The sequence below is a fragment of the Sinocyclocheilus rhinocerous genome, unplaced genomic scaffold, assembly GCF_001515625.1.
Source record: "Sinocyclocheilus rhinocerous isolate Xijiao unplaced genomic scaffold, SAMN03320098_v1.1 scaffold285, whole genome shotgun sequence".
In the NCBI taxonomy this organism is placed as follows: domain Eukaryota; kingdom Metazoa; phylum Chordata; class Actinopteri; order Cypriniformes; family Cyprinidae; genus Sinocyclocheilus; species Sinocyclocheilus rhinocerous.
Genome location: NW_015630288.1, coordinates 994,201 through 1,016,820, shown reverse-complemented (window position 1 = coordinate 1,016,820; position 22,620 = coordinate 994,201). Strand labels below are relative to the sequence as shown.

General features: G+C 36.5%; 1 protein-coding gene across 2 annotated transcripts in view; it reads left to right on the top strand.

Annotated features, from left to right (window-relative positions):
• Positions 1–20,341, top strand: part of LOC107739979 (regulator of G-protein signaling 3-like) — a 96,814-nt gene extending 76,473 nt beyond the window's left edge. For both annotated transcript variants that reach the window (XM_016552249.1, XM_016552248.1), the window contains exons 4-7: positions 14,852–14,953; positions 15,939–16,000; positions 17,118–17,284; positions 18,570–20,341. In XM_016552249.1, coding sequence (XP_016407735.1) covers positions 14,852–14,953; positions 15,939–16,000; positions 17,118–17,284; positions 18,570–18,770 — 532 coding nt within the window. In that variant the 3' untranslated portion in view covers positions 18,771–20,341. The remainder of the gene's footprint in view (positions 1–14,851; positions 14,954–15,938; positions 16,001–17,117; positions 17,285–18,569) is intronic.
• The last annotated feature ends 2,279 nt before the right edge of the window (positions 20,342–22,620 follow it).

The following is a 22,620-nucleotide window of genomic DNA, read 5'->3' as shown; positions in this document are numbered from 1 at the left end:
AAAAGTATTCTCGTAGCTTCATAAAATTACGGTTGAACCACTGATGTCACATGGACTATTTTCCGAGTTCCTTGCTACGTTTCTGGACCTGGGAACATTGCAGTTGCATTGATGTCTACGGAGGGTCAGAGAGCTCTCAGATTTGATCAAAAATATCTTAATTTGTGTTCCGAAGATGAACGAAGGTCTTACGGGTTTGTAATGACATGAGGGTGAGTAATTAATGACAGAATATTAATTTTTGGGTGAATTAACCCTTTAATTGATTTCAATCAATCAATCAATCCCCAAACCTTTGAACTTTTGTACATACAGACTCAAGAGAATGCAGTTTATTACTTAATTTGTTTCATAAAAAATTATATTTTTGTCATTAACATGATTTATCTTGAACTTTGAATTTGATGAAATGTCTATAAATTGAATTATTAACAGTGTTTTTCAATTATTGATCATGTTGATCTATTTATAAATGAATTTTAACAGGCACGAAGAGACATGTTTAGAGTATTGACACAATTTCTTAGTCTTTCAGGCCTAGTGCCTTAGGCAAATCTGTGGTGAAATGATCTGGTATGTTTAGCAGCCACTGCTTTCCCCGATCCGCTTGAGGGATTAAAACTTAATACTCCACTGACTGAATATCGCTTCTGTCTCTCAAGAGATTGTAATGGTTTAATCTTCTTGCAGACATTTATTTTAAGAGGTGTTTGGGGAACTAGGTGACTGCAGCACATTGAAAACATACATAAACATAAAATAACTGGCCACATTATTTAAAATTAGAAGTTCATAGCTCAGTGCAAGTAGTGCATGTCATGGGAGTGGTTTATTTTACACATACACACTACTAGTTTGCAGCTGCTCTGATTCTGTTGTTTCAGCTGCATTAAGTCACAGTAACACTAGACTTTGCATTGAATTCACTTCCATTCATACACATGTGAAAACAAGACTGGAAACACAAACTCATGTGAATAAGTCTTCCACTGCATACCAAAGTTCAGCTGTGATTTAAGCTGTGTCCTGACATTAAACCAACAGAGAATCTAAATGTCACAGATTGACCAGTTGACTAACTGCATGGTTTGTAGTGTTGTGGGGTCTGTAGTAATAAACCCTTATTTGTGTTTAATTATCCTTTGTTTTGCAGAATGTCAGTTTGCACTAAGTTCAAATAGCCTGTCTTGTTGGCAAAGGTTATTTACTCTAACTGCACCCACTATTGTTTGATATAGCCAGACAACATTACAAAAGTATCCAAGCTGGAAACTGGGACAGTGGCTAAGACAGTCAACCTACACGCATCCACCTTTATCTGATCCAATACTTCTCCATTTTCCTATCACATATCAGTTCAGAGAGGTTTTTATTTAAAATATTTTGTTACCACACTCAAAACCATTGTTCTCTTCCTGGACTCTTTATACCCAGACCAAGATGGCCTAGTTGAGTCCACACACACACACACGCTTTTATTTTTGTGCATGACTCAGTGAATGCCCACAATGCAGCATATGCAATAACAGAAGTGTTGTTATAGCGAGAGTGGAATGTGGGCAGCACTGTGTTGTGAAATGTATGTGAAATTGAGCCTAATTTAGTTGAATGACATCACAATATTAAACAGGAATATGACACCAAATGTCTTCTCTTCTCTCCCCTGAATTGACATATCTTTAGACAACATGTCAGCAACGGTTGAAAAGTCAGTCTACAGTGACTTCTGATATCATATCATATTCATCTCTTATCTTATCATAGTTGCTTCATATGAGCAACTATACACTGAATTTGTGAACAGGATATAAGGTTTAGAATGTTAAAAGATGAGTTTTGTTTGGGAAACTTGAACTTGAAAGAGATGTTTCTGCATGTTTACCTACAGGATATGGGGAAAAGAGGTATCATTATCTAAGCTTGGCCAATATAAAAATAAAGTATTCCTAAGTGATCTTAATTTATTACCTGTATGTTCTCTCACATTTGTAATGAAAGGTCAGGTCAAGTATCTCACTGAAAATATACTATTTTAATTTCTAATAACACCTACAGTGAGTAAAATAAGTATTGAACACGTCACCATTTTTCTCAGTAAATATATTTCTAAAGGTGCTGTTGACATGAAATTTTCACCAGATGTTGGTAACAACCCAAGTAATCCATACATACAAAGAAAACAAAACAAATAAGTTCAGAAATTAAGTTATGTGTAATAAAATGGAATGACCCAGGGAAAAAGTATTGAACACGCTTACTGAAATTGATTTAATACTTCGTACAAAAGCCTTTGTTGGTAATGACAGCTTCAAGACGCCTCCTGTATGGAGAAACTAGTCGCATGCATTGCTCAGGTGTGATTTTGGCCCATTCTTCCACACAAACAGTCTTCAAATCTTGAAGGTTCTGTGGGCCTCTTCTATGAACTCTGATCTGTAGTTCTTTCCATAGATTTTCTATTGGATTCAAGTCAGGTGATTGGCTGGGTCATTCTAGTAGCTTTACTTTCTTTCTCTGAAACCAATTTTCCAAGAGTTTCCTTGGCAGTGTTTGGGATCATTGTCTTGCTGAAATGTCCACCCTTGTTTCATCCTCATCATCCTGGTAGATGGCAGCAGATTTTTATCAAGAATGTCTCGGTACATTTTTTTCATTCATTCTTCCTTCATTGATATGAATTTTGCCAGTGCCACACCATGATGTTTTTGGAGTGATGTGCAGTGCCATTTGACCTCCAAACATGGTGTGTATTAGGGCCTTTCGCACCGTTTTTTGGCTCATCTGACCAGACTATATTCTCCCAGTATTTCACAGGCTTGTCTAAATGTGGTGCAGCAAACTTTAATGATTGGCCAAACGCGTATGAAAACGCCCTCACCCGCCATGATTTAAAACGCCGTGTAAACATACTGTTAACATTGTGTCAACTTATTTCACAAAGTATGGAGAACAGCGATAGATGGACGGACGCTGAAGTGCAGGCACCTGTAGCAAATGTAGCACTGCCAGTTATCGTTGGAGATTCTTAAGCCGCCTTTCCACTGCACACGACAGCCGTTGGACCGGAAGTCATTCATTTCCAATGGAGAGTCGTACGGAGGCTGCGTGGGGCTTCGGATTCGTTCAAATATTTGAACTTGAGCGACTACACCGTATGCGACACGCCGACCGGATGTGATGTATTCCAAAGTTGTCCAATCAAATCAGTGTGCGCAAGTTGAGAATTATAATGATTTTTGTTTATCACATTTTATTTTGTTAAATGTTGTGCAGCAAACTTTAAACGAGCTTCAACATGCTTTTTCTTCAGCAATGGAGTCTTGCATGGTGAGCGTGTATACACGCCATGGCGGTTGAGTGCATTACTTATTGTTTTCTTTGAAACAATTGTACCTGCTAATTCCAGGTCTTTCTGAAGATCTCCACAAGTGGTTCTTGGCTCTTAGACAACTCTTCTGATCATTCTTTTCACTTCTCTGTCAGAAATCTTGTGAGCACCTGGCTGTGGCCGGTTTATGGTGAAATTATGTTCTTTCCACTTCCGGATTATGGCCCCAACAGTGCTCACTGGAACATTCAGAAGTATAGAAATGCTTCTGTAACCAATGCCATCAGTATGTTTTGCAACAATAAGGTTGCGAAGGTCTTGAGAGAGCTCTTTGATTTTACCCATCATGAAATGTTTCTTGTGTGACACGTTGGTCATGAGACACCTTTTTATAGGCCATCAGTTGAGACTGAACCAGCTAATATTAATTTCCATATGCACCTCCCTTTCTTCATGTGTTCAATACTTTTTCCCTGGGTCATTCCACTTTATGACAGAGAACTTAATTTCTGAACTTATTTGTTTTGTTTTCTTTGTATGTATGGATTACTTGGGTTGTTACCGACATCGAGAAAAATGGTGACGTGTTCAATACTTATTTTACCCATTGTATGTAAGAGCTCTGTCTGAGGACACATAAAAAAGCAGGGGTAGGCAACTTGGTGGCACTATAACACAACAAATCATAGAAATGGCATCAAAATCGACATGATTTTTTTGTCATCATGCTTCTTTGGCTGCTCATTCTGCCAATGCTGAGCTTGACCCCATCATTGCTGCTTGCACTATATTCTCATCAATATTGCACACATTTGCACATAGTAATTTAATGTTTAAATTACTGTGTGCAAATGTTTTATGTGCGCACATTTTATTTGTCTGCTACAATTTAAGGATGACTTGAAATCTACAGTGTATCTCTATACTGTGTATATTAATGTCAAGTACAAAGACTGTTCTTTCAATATACCCCACAACCAGGCTTAATTGTAAAAGTGAATTAAGTGAAAAATCAAATACCCCATTTTAATTCAAAATGGCTAACAAAAAGAAAAGCAAATATTGTTCTGGATTTGGAACAGTAATTGAACAAAAACATAAAATGTGCTAACAGTTTTAAAGTCACAACAGACAGTGTGTACCTACTTAACCATATTTTGGGGACAAATTTGTACCCAAATATGAGCTAAACCTGACAACATCTCCAAAAACCTCCCTTTGGGGATACCCATGTTTGTAAAACTGGTATAAAAATTTGGGGGATTTTTTTTAATTCTTTTTTTTTTTATTTGTTAATTGAAACAATGCAGAAAGTTTTCTGTAAGGGTTAGGGTGTGGGTTAGGATACGCTTATAAAATCTATCAATCAGTACGTTTACATGGACAACAATAATACAATTTTAACACGATTAAGACAGTACTCTGATTAAGAATCTACCATGTAGAGATTTTTGATAACCTTAATCCGGCTAAAGTCATACTCGAAGTAAGCACAAATCGAATTAAGACATGTGGAATATTCCTATTTTAGTCGCATTATCGAAGTGCAGTATAGACATGTATACACCTTAATCACATTATTACCATCGTGTAGGACTTTTCGCTGCATTTTGCAAAAGGATTCACTCTTCTTCTTCTTTCAATGTTTTATGGCGGTTGGCAAACCAGCTTAAATGGTGCATTTACCGCCACCAACTGGACAGGAGTGTGAAGCGTTGACTGGGATTTAAAAAATTAAATAAAAATTTTATCAGGATTTACTCACAGCAGTGGTCAACTTTTGACGGCAAACAAAAGAGCAACGCCGTTGTCTGTTTGCACGTATAGCATGACAAATAATTAACTGCATTTGAAGCTTTTGTAAAATTAAAAATGAAACACCCAAAACTGTATATGGCATCATAATGAAGACGAACTATATGTTTCTACGTGAAATTCTGGAGGGGACGTCAGATGGCGTCACGTGGGGATGTAATGACGTGTGCCATTAATATATCTATGTACTATAACATATAAAAAGGGAACATGAAAGGAATATTCTAAAAGCAGCTCATGTAAACACCTTATCATAATATTGTCTTATTTAGAATAAGGTAAATAATTAGATTACTGATGTCCATGTAAACGTAGTCACTGTCTGTATATAAACACAATAGAAGTCTATGTAATGTCCCCATCATTTAAGCTAACATTTTGATAAAATGCTACCAAATTAAATTAAAATATGCCGATTCATTCAACATGCACCTTATCATAAATCAAATTATAATACAGAAAAAAAATGTGATTTTCTACTTCTTACTTGAGAACACAATGACATGTAAAATTGATCTTATGTAGCTAGAAGCAGATCTAAAATCTCCCAATAAGGGGGAAAAAGTCCACCTACACAGATCAGTTCATGTGATAGCAGCTGCACCTGGTTTGGCTCTAATAGCAGGAAGTTTTTTTTTTTCCCCACCTTTTTGGCACCTGGTTTATGACAGCAGACTAGACACAGAAAGTAGACACTACCACTCATCTGAGATCAGTGTAACTGCAGACCTCTGGTGAAAGAGAAAGACGTTCAGTCTGCATATTCAACTGTTCTGAAAACAGCTGAGCCGTGGCTCACCCAAGGGCACAGGACACAGCTGCTTTCACGTTACAGAATGCATTTGCAGACTCTAACCTTCACTGTCAACATGAGCTTGCGACCGCGGTTCCCAGGTGTGGTGGCTGGAGTAGCTGTCATCACATTACCTCATTATGAGCATTTCCATTGAAAGATCAATTCAACAGATGAAATTACTGGGCATCTGGTGAAAGCCACTGAATGTGATCATGAATGGTCTCAATGATCCATAGCGTGTGCGCAAATGTAAAAGGCATATGAATGTACAGACATGATATTTAATCAGCTTTTTAGTGGATGATTTAGGGCAGTTTTCCTAGAGTTCACACAGGTGTCATAGTTTCACAATACTTTTTTAAATGTACAGTATAACTATTTAAGAATTTGAAACCTAACTTTCTTGTTTTCTTTATTTACAATAAATGGCAGATACCTTTTGGATAATAATAAATATATTAAGCCAAAATACTTATGCCAACAATCTATAAACAGTTACATGTCCTAGACAATTTTGACATTAATAATAAAAAAAAAAAGTTTTACATATATAATTTAGATCCAGAATTTTGGGGTCTGTCAAATTTGTATTGTTTTTTAAATAGGCCTAAATAAGTCTTTTTTGCTCACCAAGGCTGCATTAATTTTACAGCATTTATTATTGAAAGTAAATTAAAAACAGCAATATTACGAAATATTATTGCAATTTGAAATAAATGTTTTCTATTTGATTCTCAGGAAGTATTTCCGATTATTATCAATGTTGAAAACAGTTGAGCTCCTTAATATTTTTGTGGAAGAGTTCAACACATTGCAAAAGAGAGGAAATAAATGTTGAACAACAAAAATAGTATTTTCCCCAGCACTAGGCACGTTGTGGAAACGGTTATTCTTTTTTTTTTTTTTTTTTGATCAATTTGATTAATCCTTGCTGAATAAAAATATTAATTTCTTTTAAAAAAAAAACAAAAAAAACTTACTAACCCCAAACTTTTGATTGGTATATATGTGCATAACATCATAGACCATTACATACATAGATAGATAGATAGATAGATAGATACTGTAGATAGATAGATAGACCAACTGAAATATCCACATTTCCACTTCCTTATATAGTTCAATCAATTTAACATAAAAACATCTGTCAGCTACATGTAGTAGACAGACAGACAGACTGTATGTGGAACAGTTTGTGTGTTGTAAACACACTGACACAGTACTGCAGTCTGTGGTAGTGGAGATCTGGCCTGTGATTGGCTCACACTAGTTCTGCCTCCCTGAGATCATGTGCTATATAAAGATACAGAGGCTCTGTGTGCGGTTAGAGGAATGTGACTGTCCCAGCACCCTGCTCTTCCACCCCTCACACACACCTTACACACAATGGTGGATTTCTCTGAGAAGTACCTTGAAAGGTAGGGACCAAATGCTCCTATAAGTGTCTCCTCTGCTGCTCTGAGAGTTCTCACAGTAATGAGAAGAGGGAAGGAGGGAGGTAAAAATAGAAATCATGAGGTTACTTTAGAAGAGGAAAAAGATGAAGGTGACGGGAGTTCACGTCTCCTGTGGTTCGTCTGGCAGGGCGTTTGGGAGAGCTTCACGTGAAGTGCTGATGTTTCAGCTTTTCTTTCTTTTGGATTTTGATGTTTGGTGGTTTCATTAACCTGAAAGTGACTTTCCTATCTTGTGTTGGTTTAAATCTGTCAGTAAACTTGAGTGTGTTTTCCTTACGTGTGTTCTTCACGTAAGATATTTTAAAGTGTCTCTGGACTGATTCAACAAATTGTTTGCGTTAACCTCATGAAATGTATCAAAAATATGTGAGGACCATATTTCACTCCAAAAATATAAACATTTATTTATTTATTTGAATTTAATTTAATTAATTGTTTACTTTTATTTACTTTATATATATATATATATATATATATATATATATAAGTTGCATAATTGCATTATGATATTTATTAAAATGACAGTTAAGCACATTTATCGTTATAGTTCCCATTACTGTAATGAAAAAAAAAATCAGTGAAAAAGGAAATAATATACTATTCAATATACTATACATATTTATATCTACCTTATTGAATATTTTTTGATATTTTAATCTTAAGTAATATTAAGTACTCTTAAGTAAATTTAAATCATAATAGAGAACGATGGTAGATTAAGAACTAAAGAATAAATTAAATGTAAAACATCCTTGAGCTTGATGAATTAATAATGATTTGGAATTTTAATGAAAGTTAATTATTTATTTATTTAGAGATTCACAAAGATTTTAAAAATAATAATAATTATTAAAAAAATTACATGAACTTTCAAACAACTTTTGTGTCATTAATTTGATAAAATTCCATATGACTACTTTAAAGTTTCTTAGTTTTTAGTTGTGAAGTACAGAAAATGGTCTCCACTAAGGCACTGAATAAAAGGTGACATTAAAGCGACGGTGAGACATGTACACAGTACTTAATAATAGCACATGTATTATGCACACGATACAGGCACACAAAAGCCCATTGCTTGAACAAATATGACATATTTCGTAGCTAAACCAGTATTTTGGTGCAGAAATACAGCATTTTAGAAACAGGACTCCTATTGGACTCCACATCGCATTTGTTTTAAACTGAAGTCCTACCACGAGTCATCACAATAGTTGTTACGTTCTAAATGTCTTTCCCACAGCAAGTGTCCTGGTTTCACGGCCTGGAATAGCGCTGAGCTCTATTATTCTACATTCTATACTGAGCAGAGAGAGAATTGGCAAAGCCTGGAGATAATTGTGGCTTGCAACCATCTCCTCTCCTCCTCTATCTCTGGCTTACCCTGCAGGGCTGGCTGTAGGGAAATGTCTGTCAACAGGCTCAGAGGAGCTGGATCAGAGCATCCTAATTTGATAAATTCCAGTGAGGGCGTGTCCTTCCTGTTGAGAGATTACAGGCCTGTGCCGTGAGGAGGCGCGGGAGCAGCTGCTTCTGCTTGATAATTAGCCCAATGTTTTTTCTCTAAATGAGGGGTCACGATCTCTCAAGCATGATAGGCGTTTGACTGCTGCCTCGCTCAAGCAATGCAGTCACGTTTAATGTCTTTTCCCACCGCATATGACCCGCATGCACAACTTCTGACACAACTGGACATGCAACCGGTCATGCACTATGCAATATGGTGTCTGAAAATTCGTAATTAAAGAGCTTAGCAGTTCAAAAGTTTAAACTTGTAAATTAATAGGAGAGGCCAACGTCCTTCGTGAGGTGTGAAAAAATGAGTTGCGATCATGTAATAAATGTTTCATTGCTTCAGAACCTTCACTTAAATGTATATTCTCATTTAACTTTGATATGTAACATTTGTTCAATACCTTCACCTATTTTTTCAAGTCTGAGTTATGGTTTTGCAATTAATTTAATAGTTCTGTGCATTTACTTTGTCAATAAGCTGTGTCTTTTTTTGTAGCTCAAACGGTAGAGCATGGCACTAGCAGTGGCAAAGGGTTTGAAAAAAACTGAATGCAAAAAAATTGCTTTAGCTATAGACAAATGTGTAATGTAAAGGAATTTTACAAATTTGGTATTTAAAGGTTCACTCGAAAATGAAAATGTTCTGAAAATATACTCTCAGACCATCCAAGATGTAAATGTGATGTAAAATTTGTTTCTTCATTGTAGAAATGTAGCATTCCATCACTTGCTCACCAATGGATCCTCTGCAGTGAATGGGTGCCGTCAGAATGAGAGTCCAAACAGCTGATAAAAACATCAATAATCCACAAGTTATCCACACCAGTGCATCAATTAACATCTTGTGAAGCCAAAAACTGTGTGTTTGTAAGAAACAAATCCATCATTAATTTAATTCCAAACCAAGTCCTTTATCCATTTTATTGCTTTCTCCAGTGAAATAGTCATCTGGTCTGAATCAGGTGAGAAGTATGCAGAGATCAAGTATCCTTAACAAATGAACACAGTCCGAAACAGCTCTAAACAAATATGCTGGTGGATTTTGATGTGAGAGGACAACAGTGGATGGACTTTTTTCAATGGAGGAAGTTTTATTATGGATTATGGACTCATATTTTGGCTAGAAGAGTGAGGGTGAGGAAATATTCACAAAAAATAAATGTTTGGGGTGAACTATATTCCTTTAAATGAAACATAGCTGTGATCACTATTTAGTCTTCTGGTCTATGAAAGAGCAATAAACATAGCAGTGTATCTTATTTTTCTCTGGTGAAGCTCATCTTACCCCGCACTCTCTACTCACACTACATTTTTTGGGAAGTACTGTAACAGCACTGTTACTATGCTTGATCTTAGCCAAAAGGCCAAGCATTTGCTTGAGTATTTGAGTGATTTTTCATTCCTCTTTCCTCCTCTTTTTATAGCTGAACTAATACTCTGTAACACATTTTCACTGGTGTGGTGTTTTTCTCGTGCAGAAGGGCAGGCAGACTGATGCCACATGGCAATTCTAACGCTGTTGCAAAGGTGTGTGGAATCTCAACACTGTGGCACTGAATGGCCAGAGGGTGTTTCCTTGGCCACGTTTACACACACACACACACACACAGAGGAATGTGGATTGTTAGTGGCCAAAAGAGAGAGACCAAATATGATGTGGTTACTAGATATCCCTTGATCCATTGACAGCCTTTTCTACACCTGGCACACTTTATTTATCTTTACAAGAACAGATAGTTTATTATTATGCACCTGATAGGTTAAAAATGGTTGAATATGGCCATTTCTTATCTCTATCATGATAAACACATGATGTGTTGATGGTTGTTTCAAGCATATTGAAGAAGTTGCCAACTTCTAAATTTAGTGTGACTGACTCGATTATGGTGAGATCGGAACTTTATGTGGGTCATACTTTATCTTATCACACTAAAGAAAAAGATATTAATAACCAACTTAAAAAATGTCTTTGTGAAGCACCTAATTTGTTTATTTGATCTCAAATACATAAATATCAGTTTATATTTCCAAACATTCCTTTTGCTATTAATTGTAATAATCCAGTGAGATTTTTGTATCCACAAGGAGTCTGACAACAGCCAGTGCTCCACACAGAGATCTGATCTCATCATCATCCATCTGTCTGGAACGACATAAAGAAACAGAAAAAACTGAGACGGAATATATCCAGAAGAACTGTGGCAACGTCTCCAAGATGCTTCAAGAAACTTATCTGCAAAGCTACATGAAAAACTATGTGCAAGTGTACCAAGGACAAAAGCTGTTTTAAATGCAAAGGGTGGTCACACCAAATATTGATTTGATTTAGTTAATAGAGGTCAATTGATTAAAAAAAAATCTATCTATGGCATTATTTTTGAAAGCATCTTCACTACAGCATTTTTACACAAGTGCCTAAAATTTGTAACAGTACTGTAGCTTTGCAGGAAGGTTTTTGAATAGTTTTGGAGACGTTGCCACAGTTCTTCTGAATTGAGTCTATATGTGTGTGTGTGTGTGTGTGTGTGTGTGTGTGTGTGTGTGTGTGTGTGTGTGTGTGTGTGTGAGATGTGTATGATTCTTTAACGCAATTCGTATATGCCTTTAAACTGGATGGGATGTAACATTTCTAATTATTTACTGTTGTTGTTGTTGATTTGTAAATCCTTTGTATTTTCACTGAGTTCTCTTTCTATCAAGATGCTAGCAAGTTTATTTCAAGTAGCTAATTTTTAAGTGGTTAATCTGGTGGTTAATCTAAAACTCTCTCTCCCATATATATAGTGTTGATAATGATCACATCCAGTAGGTGGCAGCATTGCATTTAATGTCACTGAGAGCATTACAAAACCTGTCGATTTCTGTGTGCTGAATGAGGACAAACTCAGCCTTATGTCACTGTCTAAATAAGTTATAGACTCAAAGGACTGTTCTTAAGCCAGTTTTCCTATTGTTTGCATTCATCTGTTTTCGTCAAAGCTACACAGCTTATAAGATCACAGTGAAACCCGACCTGGATCATAAAATGTTTCATTACACTTCTAAATATTTCCCAGAGCCCATAAACTGATGAGAACCTTTCCTCCTGTGCGTATGATCCAACACCGTCCTTCTCAGACCTTCTCATTTTAAGCCAGATCTCCCACTGGAAGTTAAAAATAAATCAGTCTGACATATTCCTATTGGCCAACTTTCATTTATTCCTTGTAAAAGCTCTATATTTATACAAAGAGAGCTTTGGAATTAAATATCTTGTGATTTATTTGTTTCCTCTACTCAGTTTCTTTCGCAAGTGGGCAAAGTTTGACATACAAATTTGCAATCAATCGGAATCCATCTAAAATACTGCATTATTTGGCAGTTTTAATGTTTTGATAACTGTTTGAAATCTAAGTCATGTGTGTGAGTCAGTTTATCTACCAAAAAGCCTGATGATTTCAGCAGTTATGATGTTATCTGAGCAGACTCTGGAGGGTTTCAATTCTGAGCGCTTTCACATTCTTATGTCCCACCAGAGACTTCAAAATAAAAAGTGTTTATGTGTAAATGTCTTTGTCAAACGTCACAGATCTTAATGGTATAACATATTTGACTGTACGATTTTAGATGATAGTTTAAATTGTTTAAAAATGACAAATGTTATAACAGAATAAAGTTCTCAGATTATTGTATTCTCATTGAAGTTATACAGAACTCTACACATTTAGTCTTCCTAGTTAATCAAATCTGACAAAACTTTCTTTTGGCATCATCCTCAAAGGTTAACACCAGCCATAAATAATGTATTAAATAAGGCAAACTGTATTGTAATGAATTAGATAAAACCATAAAGTTTTAAGTTTGCAATTATAAGTTATAGGTGTGTAGCATTTAGACTCATCAATAACGGACATACTTTTCCATGGAGTTGAATTGTCATAGCTTTTAAATTAGCTTTGTCGCCTTCTTTCTCAAACATCTGGTGTGAGGAACTTCTCAGTTAGTCACACCACGGCTGACTAACGTTTCATCATCTAATTTCCCAGCTTGCTGAGCTGATTTGATTCTCAGATACTAACAGCCTTAGCTTTGAAACTTGGGGGTACTTATAGTTTAAATTAAACTGCTTGAATTCTGTAATCCTGATGTATGATCTTTTCGCTCAGGACTTGTGTTGTAATTTTACTTTGAAAGAGAAGAGCATGGTGTTGTATTTTGGCCGGCATGGTCACCAGCTAGTCCTCTTTAAAGAGGGGGAATTTTTAGTAGCTCCGGCCTACAGGGCAACATAATATGTCATAAATAGTTGCAGACTTCCTTTTTCCTGTTGAGGCTCGTCTACGCATTCCATCATCATAGCCAGAGGAGTGAAACAATTTTGGTCAGATTATTAGCCAGCGGTTATTACAGAATTTGACTTATTTCTACTGTTGCACAGCAAAGGTTGTTTCTGTATTCACACCGTTGACGCAAATCACTGCATAACCAACTGTTACTTTCATAAATATCGTATTATTGCCATAATGAATCACAATTGATCAAAAGTGACAGAAAAGTAATTTACATTGTTAGAAAATAACTGTATTTCAAATAAATGCTGAATTTGTTTTAAAATAAATTCTTTTGAACCTTATATTCATCAAAGAATCCTGAAAAAAATAAAAATAAAATAAAATATATATATATATATATAATTTTTCAGAAAAAAAAAAAAAGAATTATTTCTGAAGGATCATGTGACACTGAAGACTGGAGTAATGATGCTGAAAATTCAGCTTTGACCACAGGAATAAATTACATTATACAATATATTCACATAGAAAACAATTATTTCAAATTGTTAAAATATTTCACAGTTTTACTGTATAAAGGTAGCCCTGGTGAGCAGCAGAAACTTCTTTTAAAAACCATAAAAACACTCACACAAAAAACAACAACTACTTTGAACAGTCGTCCATATACAGTTCTAAAACATTTTTACACCAACTGTCTGGAAAAAAAAAATCACTGAACAGTGTCAGATCACAAAATGAATAGTTCTCACACTAAATTCTGTTTAGATAAGTTGTTATACAACAGCCAATATACAGAGCATCAAGTTCCTATGTAGCTCAGCAACTGTAAACAGCTGAACAATTACGCTGATGTACTGCATGGGAGAATAATTGTTTATTGGGTATTTGAATTGTATAAACTTCATGTTGTATCTAACAACACCTCATGCCTATTGTACAATCATGGTGCTCAGGAACACTCAGTGTGTGCTTTAAGTGGGAACAGTGGCCTTGGGAGGGCCAAAAATGGGATTCAGCTTCTTTTTTTGGTACTGTCATCAGCCTGTGCCTGCGTTACGAGAGGCCAAATGCAGCTGATGAGGGCAGAGGATCTGCAAAGCCACAGTGGAAATCAGTGGGTGGAAATTGTGTGAAGACTGTTCCTCTGGAAGAGGTACGTGAGGTCAGGCAGAGGGAGGACGGGCATCTGGAGGTTCCGGAGCTCAGCGCGCATCTCATGAGACGTGGATCCAGGGGTGAACAGTCAGGTTTTTGGAGATTTGGAGATGCAGCTGCACTCCACAGCGGTCCCCGGGGCCCATCGGCCCTAGGTTAGGGCCTCCGGGACTCCCGGTGGCACCTGAACAGCGGAGCGATGGTATGGAGAGTGGCACAACCCTCCCTTCACTCATCCTCTCGCTCAGACACAGGACTGGCGAGAAGGAAGAGAGACTGACGAGAGGCAGAAAGAGTTTCTCAAAACAGATCCAGGAACTTTAAACGTCTTCTCAACTTTGATAACTGCGGATTGAGGAAAACATGTATGGCGGAAGAACTTTTTATGGGTTACTGCACTGACGATCTGATTTGGATTTATGGGGTTGTGTTTTCCATGACTTCGATTGATTTGTTGGTTTGTTTATGACCTGCAGAACTCAACTCTTTCCCTTCTGTGCATTTTTTTGTGCAGGGCCAAAGACATGAAGAACCGACTCGCTTTCCTGAGGAGGAGGAATGAGTCTCCCGGAAGCACCCCAGTCGGCAAGCTCGACAAATCCATGAAGTCTGTCAAGTAAGCGTGTGTGTTTGTGTGTGTGTGTATTTGTGATATCCGCCTGCTTCATGGGTAATGATCCAGCTGGTGGCTCTCTGCTCATGTGTGTGGGATGAAAGAGGCAGACACACTGAGAAAGGTCTAAAAATATGTCTTTTTTAACTCTTTTATTTCAGTTTGTTGCCAAGAAATACAAATTAAATAATAATAATAAAAAAATAAGCAAAAAAATAAATAAATAAAAACGACAAAAGCACACAACAAAATTACTAAAACTTTAACCTACTATATATATATATTTAACCTACTAGACTGTCTTTGATATAATAATTATATACTATGGTGATTAAAATGTTTTTAAAAATATCTGTCTAATGTAGAGTAAGTAATGCATCAAAGGGTTAAATTATGAATAGATATGTGCTGCAAAAATGCTTATATTGCAGAGATGAATGATATTGTTAGCATTAGTATTTTAAGTGTGTTCAGCTATACATGAACTGCAGAATACAAAATGTTTCATGGCACAGATCTACAAATCAATGCACAGAAGTTGCAAGTAGGTCAAAATAAAAATTACAGTTGTAAAGCGCACATCTTTAAGTGCACTCTATGATCTGATTGATGGTTTTATGATAAATAACACTCCCCTGTTAGATACAGTTTCCTTATTTGGCAGTGTCACAGTAAGTGTTAAAGCTGCAGACTGTAGGTGCTGAGTTTAGACAGACAATGAAGGCAAGAATGAGTCTTTGAGAGAAGCTGTGGGAGGAGCCTCCGGCTGACACATAATCCTATTGGAGCAGCCTGATCCCACCCCCTCCTCTCCACAGTGGGAAGTATAAAAGAGGCCGTCCAAGAGAGACTTACTCAGACACTCACACACTTCGACAGATGCTCACACACACTCAAGCGAGAGAAGGGCAGAGCTTCGAATGGGTCACACAATGAGAAACCTGACAGAGATGGGTTTGCTGAAAAACCGTTCTGCCTTTATTTGCAGGCCCACTCCAGAAGAAGCAATGAAGTGGGGAGAATCTTTGGACAAGCTGCTCATCCACAAATGTAAGACATATTCTCTTTATGCCATTTCCTTTCCTCTTGTATATAATGAACTTGTTTTTTGGATGTATTTGATGAATTCCATTGGCTTGGCTTGAATCCACAGGGATGATGACTGCATTGTTGCAGTGTGTTAAGCATGCATGCTTTCTCTCGACTTCCTGCTCTGAGTCACTGAATGAACGGTCTGTTGAACATGGTCAATGGCTCTCATAGTAATCCTAGATTAATAGAATCCTACATCCATATGGAGTCAGAGAAAGACCACAGATCAAAGCACTCAGACAAAACCCCACCATCCATATCATGGTTTTTAATCAGATTCACTCGTTTTGTGATGTTGAAAGTGCTTGTGATGCAATTAGATCCTGAGATTTGAGGCAGGAGATGTCTTTTTCCGCAGCGATTGTTTCCCTCATATGAAAACCTGAGAGCATCCACATGCTGTTATCAGCAGGCTCTTATGAGAATGGAAAGGTGATTGCGTGCTTTGGGACGGGGCCACACTTCCTTCTATTTTAATACTGGGCGCCTTTAGAGCTGAAAGGAAATCTTAAAAAATGTCTGTAAAAACGTGTGTAATGCTACTGTATAAGGAAGTCACTGTGATGCATGTGCTGTAAAATAATCATAAGCTGAATTATTTGTATTTTTTTTCTTCTGTATTGCATAAAATGTAGCTACTTCATTGGTATTGCTGGTTACATAAAGATGATCTAAAATCAGTGCAAATATTATCATTTTGCTGCAGTGCTTACCTTCTTGTGCTTGGCAGCTACAGCAACCTTCAGTACAAATAATGGGTTTGAATTTCAAGTTGAGTCCCTGAACTTGAGTCAGGAACTTAATTAAAATAAGAAATGCTGAAAAATAATAATATAATAATTATGAAAATGTTTCATGACGCCCAGGACATGGCAGCGGGAGTCTCGGAGGAGAACACATGGAATTAAATCGTTGGTTGGAGTCGTGTTCTCATGTTTATGCGTTAAGTAGTGACTCAGGGTTTGGCACTCAGCGCTGCCTCTTCAGTGAAGGCTGCCGTTGCCATGGTTCTGTTTATCCATCCAATAACATCTCCCCTTTTCTGCCTCTTTATTTTTTCCCTCTCCCTCATCAGATGGGCTGGCGGCGTTTAGAGCTTTCTTGCGCACAGAGTTTAGTGAAGAGAATCTGGATTTCTGGCTGGCCTGTGAGGATTACAAGAAGATTAAATCACAGTCCAAGATGACATCAAAAGCTAAGAAAATCTTTGCGGAATTCATTGCCATCCAGTCCTGTAAGGAGGTGAGCATAAAGTCTCTTATTTAGTTCTAATTTTACAGAAAAGTGAACACTAAAAGTCACCCCAGATATTAACTGGGAATTGTTGAGTACCACTCATTACATATAAACAATGCCATCATTCTGTATTTAGCAGCATAAAAAAGGGTGGAAACGATCTTAAAATAATCTGGTTTGTGTCATGAGCCTAAAAAATTTGTCAAAGAAGCAGCCATGGAGGATATGATGTCATGCCTGACTAATGGTCTCCTTCTTGGCCGCACAACACACAGCAGATAGCATGAGTGCATGTTTTCATTTTGCAAACTTGGAAAGCAGTTTGGAAATTCAAAATCAGATGAGCAACAGGACCTCGCAGCAATTTTTCGAGCAGTACAACTAAAGAAGCCTGAGCTTTGTGTAATTTCAAGTTGCCAGATATTTGACTTTCAGCGTAAAGTCCAGTCCAGATTTCAGCTTACTCTGGCTACTGGAAAGAGACCATCTTACCAACATGTTAAATGACCAATCACAGTTTGTTTTATGTGCCATTTAGGAGCAGGATTATATATAAAAAAGGCTATTGCTCAACTGCTTTTAGTTTCAGGACCATGACTTTTCAATGAACACCAAGTGGTGACCTATTACAATAATCAAACTTTGGGCAACCATAATCAATAATATACTAAATTATAATATACTAAATAAAGATATGGGATGATTTTTTCACTCATTTTTAAAAGGTAAATAGATTTAGTGTGCCAATCTTCATGAATGGTTTTAAAGAAAATGTCATAGAAACCAACAAAGTTGTGTTTATAAGGTTAAGTCTCCTTGACTTGTCAGAATTTCCACAAATAGTAAGCACTAAGTATTTCATAGTCAATGTAAACATTATTATTTTTTTCCATGTGGAATATAAATAAAACACTTGGATTATGCATGAAGTCAGTCATATCGCATTGGAAGTAGCGATTTGCCATTTCTGCGCAATATGCATTAGACCAAGGGTGTCTATTCCTGCTCCTGGAGGCCATTTTCCTGTTGAGTTTAGCTCCAACACGGCTGCCTAGAAGTTTCTAGTGATCCTGAAGACCTTGATTAATGGGTTCAGATGTGTTTAATTAGGGATACAGCTGAACTCTGCTGGAAGGTGGCCCTCCTGGAGCACGAGGTCTATAGACGGTCCATAAATGGACTGGGGGAAATCCGCAAACATGCTTTCTGGTTAAACCGTCTGTAACCTAGCCGCAACATGAATTAAAACGTCTGTTGACTTGCAAGTAATGGGTTTTTGTTTGTCCTTCAGGTGAATCTGGATTCTTACACCAGGGAACATACTAAAGAAAACGTGCAAAACATTGATCGCTCTTGCTTCGACCTGGCCCAGAGGAGGATATATGGCCTGATGGAGAAAGACTCGTACCCTCGATTTCTGCGTTCAGAACTCTACATGGACTTAGTGAATCAAAAGAAACCCAGCACCACATCGACATCCTCCTCCTCCTAAGATGACGGAGAGAGAAAGCGAGAAAGAGAGACTATATAAAGTAGCATTGGAGAGGTTTCTTTCACTTAGCATTTCATTCTCATCAGCCATTCTATCTGTTAATGTGGTGAAGGAAACAGGGAATGGAAAAATGCACAAGGCTTTGTTTACAAGAGGTGAAAGATAGAGGAAAATGTAGTGTGACCGACCTAATGGAGCTGGACGAGTGGGGCACCACCACGCTGAATAATGCTGGTTATTCCCCTTTGAATTTTATTTAATTGGTTTTCCAAGTGTACTGGAGACAAAAGAGGCGATTATTGCCTCTTTAACACTAAGACAGCAGGGTACTGTTTAGCATGTTTCTCTTCTTCTGCTCAAGCACTGCACCTCTCTTTGTTCTCCATTTCATGATGACTTTCCTGGACATTTCAGAAATGTCTTGTGCCTACGGGGTTTGATGTCTGGATGGCACGTAGAAGACATTGATGATCATGCACTTATCACTCAGTGGTGTTCCTGTGAACCTTCCTCCATGTCTGTCGATTCCATATCACATGAAGGGGTGCAAAAAATGCTAGCACAACCCTAATTTAATACACATTTCATAAATAGGTGTACAAACGCTCTAGAGGAATGGACCAAGCTGCACCTGAAGACTAGAGCATTTTGCTCTGAGCTTGAAATGGACTGTCGTTGGTCTCTAAAGACTATACAAAACATGCTTATGTAAAGCCAATAAGCCATTCATTGTAGCTCCACATTAAGAATGGAAGAGACCGTATTCTCAGGACATTATGGCACTCAACTATGAAGCTTCCAGACCTACTTAACCTTCTGTTTCTACACTTAAAATGTTTTTCCGGACTTTAGGTTTAATCATGCACTCTATATTTAATAGGGCACAAGGTCAGTTAGGATCTTTCCCTATATTTGTTGATAAGACGACATGTTTTACCAATAATGACAAAAAATGTAGTTATTTATTAGAGGTTTCACTGGTTGCTTTGTTCATTGCAGTCAGCTGAATTTCCCTTTTCCACTTTGATCCAGGTCCACAGCTGTCCTGATGTAAGTGCAATATGTTTATTATTTTTATTTGTTGACTTATCTTATGGGTAAGTTTACCTTTTTTATGAAAAAGACAGTAGATTGAGCTCTGTATTCATTTTATTGTAAGTTACAGGTAATGAAAAAATTACATTAGTACACAAATTATTGTAACTGTCTTTCCCTGGCAGCAGGCAGCCGGGTTAATGGATGTATATATAATTCTTAAGAAAAAATGATAAAAAGATAAAAACATACAAGGTTTTGTGGGTGTGCCATGAGGCGTTGCTGTACCTATGTAAATATGTGAACCTTAAAGCTATAAAATGACGTATTGTTATAAATCGGGGCGGAGCAGGTATGGTCGTCCTCTGCCTTGGACGTACACTGCTTGTAAGTAGTTTTATGAAATGTATTTGATCATTTTCACTGTTTACAATTCCAATGCATCTCCTAAGATAGCAAGTGCAAAAGAAAATAGAGATTTAAAAAGCCAGTGTCATTGCAAAACACAAATAAAACATTTAGATGGTAAAATTAGACAACATTGCCTCCTGCCTCTCTTTTATTATTACTTTATCTTTGTATTTTTAATTTTTTATTATTTTTCACATTTATTTTTTTGCATTTTTATGCAATTTTACATTGCATTGTATTTTTCGGCATTGCTGGATATATATATATTTTTTTTATTTTATTTTATTTTTTATTATTATTTTCATTTATTATTTAAATTATTTTTTATTTTTATTTTTTATAAAACTTATAAAGGGATGAATATTTATCCCACACTCAAAAGAGAGAAATACAAAATCATATTTTGCGTCAAAAAAAAGTAAGCCTGTTTTGTTCTTGCCATTATTTTCGTGACAGTTTAGTCACTTTTTTGTTTTTGTTTTTAACAAATATTCATTACTGAGCAAAAAATCAAATGTAAATCATCTGGATGCATTACAATGAGATTTTTCTTTATGGTAATTTAAGGTGGGGAAAATAATTATCATTAAAAATGTCACAGCATATAACCCCAAATATAACATTACATTTTGTGGTTTTGGGACTACCACTGAGATGAACAGATAATGGAATGCATGCAAAAGAGCTAGAATAGTCTTGAGCGAGACACATTTTATATTTGATTTCAGGATTCCTCTTTTATTTCATAACATTCCTTTCTGTAATATTCATCAAGCCCTTTTTCTCAGGATTTCCCGTCTTTTAGAACTGAGGATCAAAGAAATCCCAGGAATATTCATTACTGAGCAAAAAATCAAATGTAAATCATCTGGATGCATTACAATGAGATTTTTCTTTATGGTAATTTAAGGTGGGGAAAATAATTATCATTAAAAATGTCACAGCATATAACCCCAAATATAACATTACATTTTGTGGTTTTGGGACTTTTTCTCAGGATTTCCCATCTTTTAGAACTGAGGATCAAAGAAATCCCAGGAGAATGTGTTGTTTTCGTGTGAATGAGCTTTAATGTAAGGTTTGCCTCTCTTGCAGTCTCAACACTGCAAATAGCAGCAATTGAGTGACCTCTTCAGTGAGTTGCTAGGGAAATATTGGCTCTCCTGCCAACCGCCACTGAGAACCCATGGCCCTTGATTGCTGCAAGCGGCTCTGCCAACCCAACAAGGACACTTTATCATAATGAGCTTCACAATAGTCATGGCCACCTGGCAGATCTGAATGCTCTCATGGGCAGCTGTCTGGTAGGGATCAAAACAAAATTGTGTTTCTGTTTTGATCTTGATTTCTTTGCTTTTAAATAATGTAATTAGTGAAATGTGCAATCTACTGAGATAAATTATGTGGGGTGAATGTGATCCAATCAAGTACTCAAAAATTATTTTTTGCTGTTGATGTTACTGACACTCTAGTTAAAATTCTAGCTAATAAAATATAATCTAAATTTTGATTGCGTTATTAGCTCGCTGAATATATCAATTGAGTTATATCAGCTGATGTATTGACTTAATATATTTAAATGTGTTTTAACGATGCTAAGGTGCAAAAAAAAAATGGCTAAACGTAATGTGTGAGCATTTCTGTAGCTCAAACTGTAGAGCATATGGATAGTAACACAAAAGTCATTGGTTTGATTCTTAAGAAATGTATCAAACTAATGAAATGTATACCTTGAATGAATGTATACCATTGCTTAGGATAAAAGCTGACATGTGGGAGTGTGGCCTTGTCACTTAAATCACTGTGGTTTTATTTATTTAATTATACCATTGAGCAATTTTTTTGAAGAATAAAGACTAAACCTACAACAATACTGACAAAAATCACGCTGCGTTTCCACTGCTGGGCCGCAAGCTCCGCTACGCTTCACTAAAACCCGCCCTTTACATGCCTCTTTTGGAACAACGTCACGCAACCCCATCATTTCAACAACAAAGATAAGTTATTGGAAAACTACTCAGAAATAAATCACTGGAACTAGCGCAATCACAATACTATATATATATATATATATAAAACGTCCGTTTGTTTGCATGTTTTGTTGTTTTCTTAAAGATTTAAACCCAAAAGCTTGATGTTTTACCAGTTTTACAATAATAAGTGATACGTATCACTTATTATTGTAAAACTGGTAAAACATCTATCATAAATTATTTGTCAGGACTTAAAATTAGTCACACAGAAATAAAATGGTATTTACCGTTATTTCACAAAAGAAAGGACACATTCAGTCGCGTCTGTTTCTGTTTATTTGTAGTCACAGCATACATCACAATTAGAAAGAATGATAATTTCTATAATTTCTCCATCAAAAATATGACCTGAGAAGCAGAGGGAGCTCCTG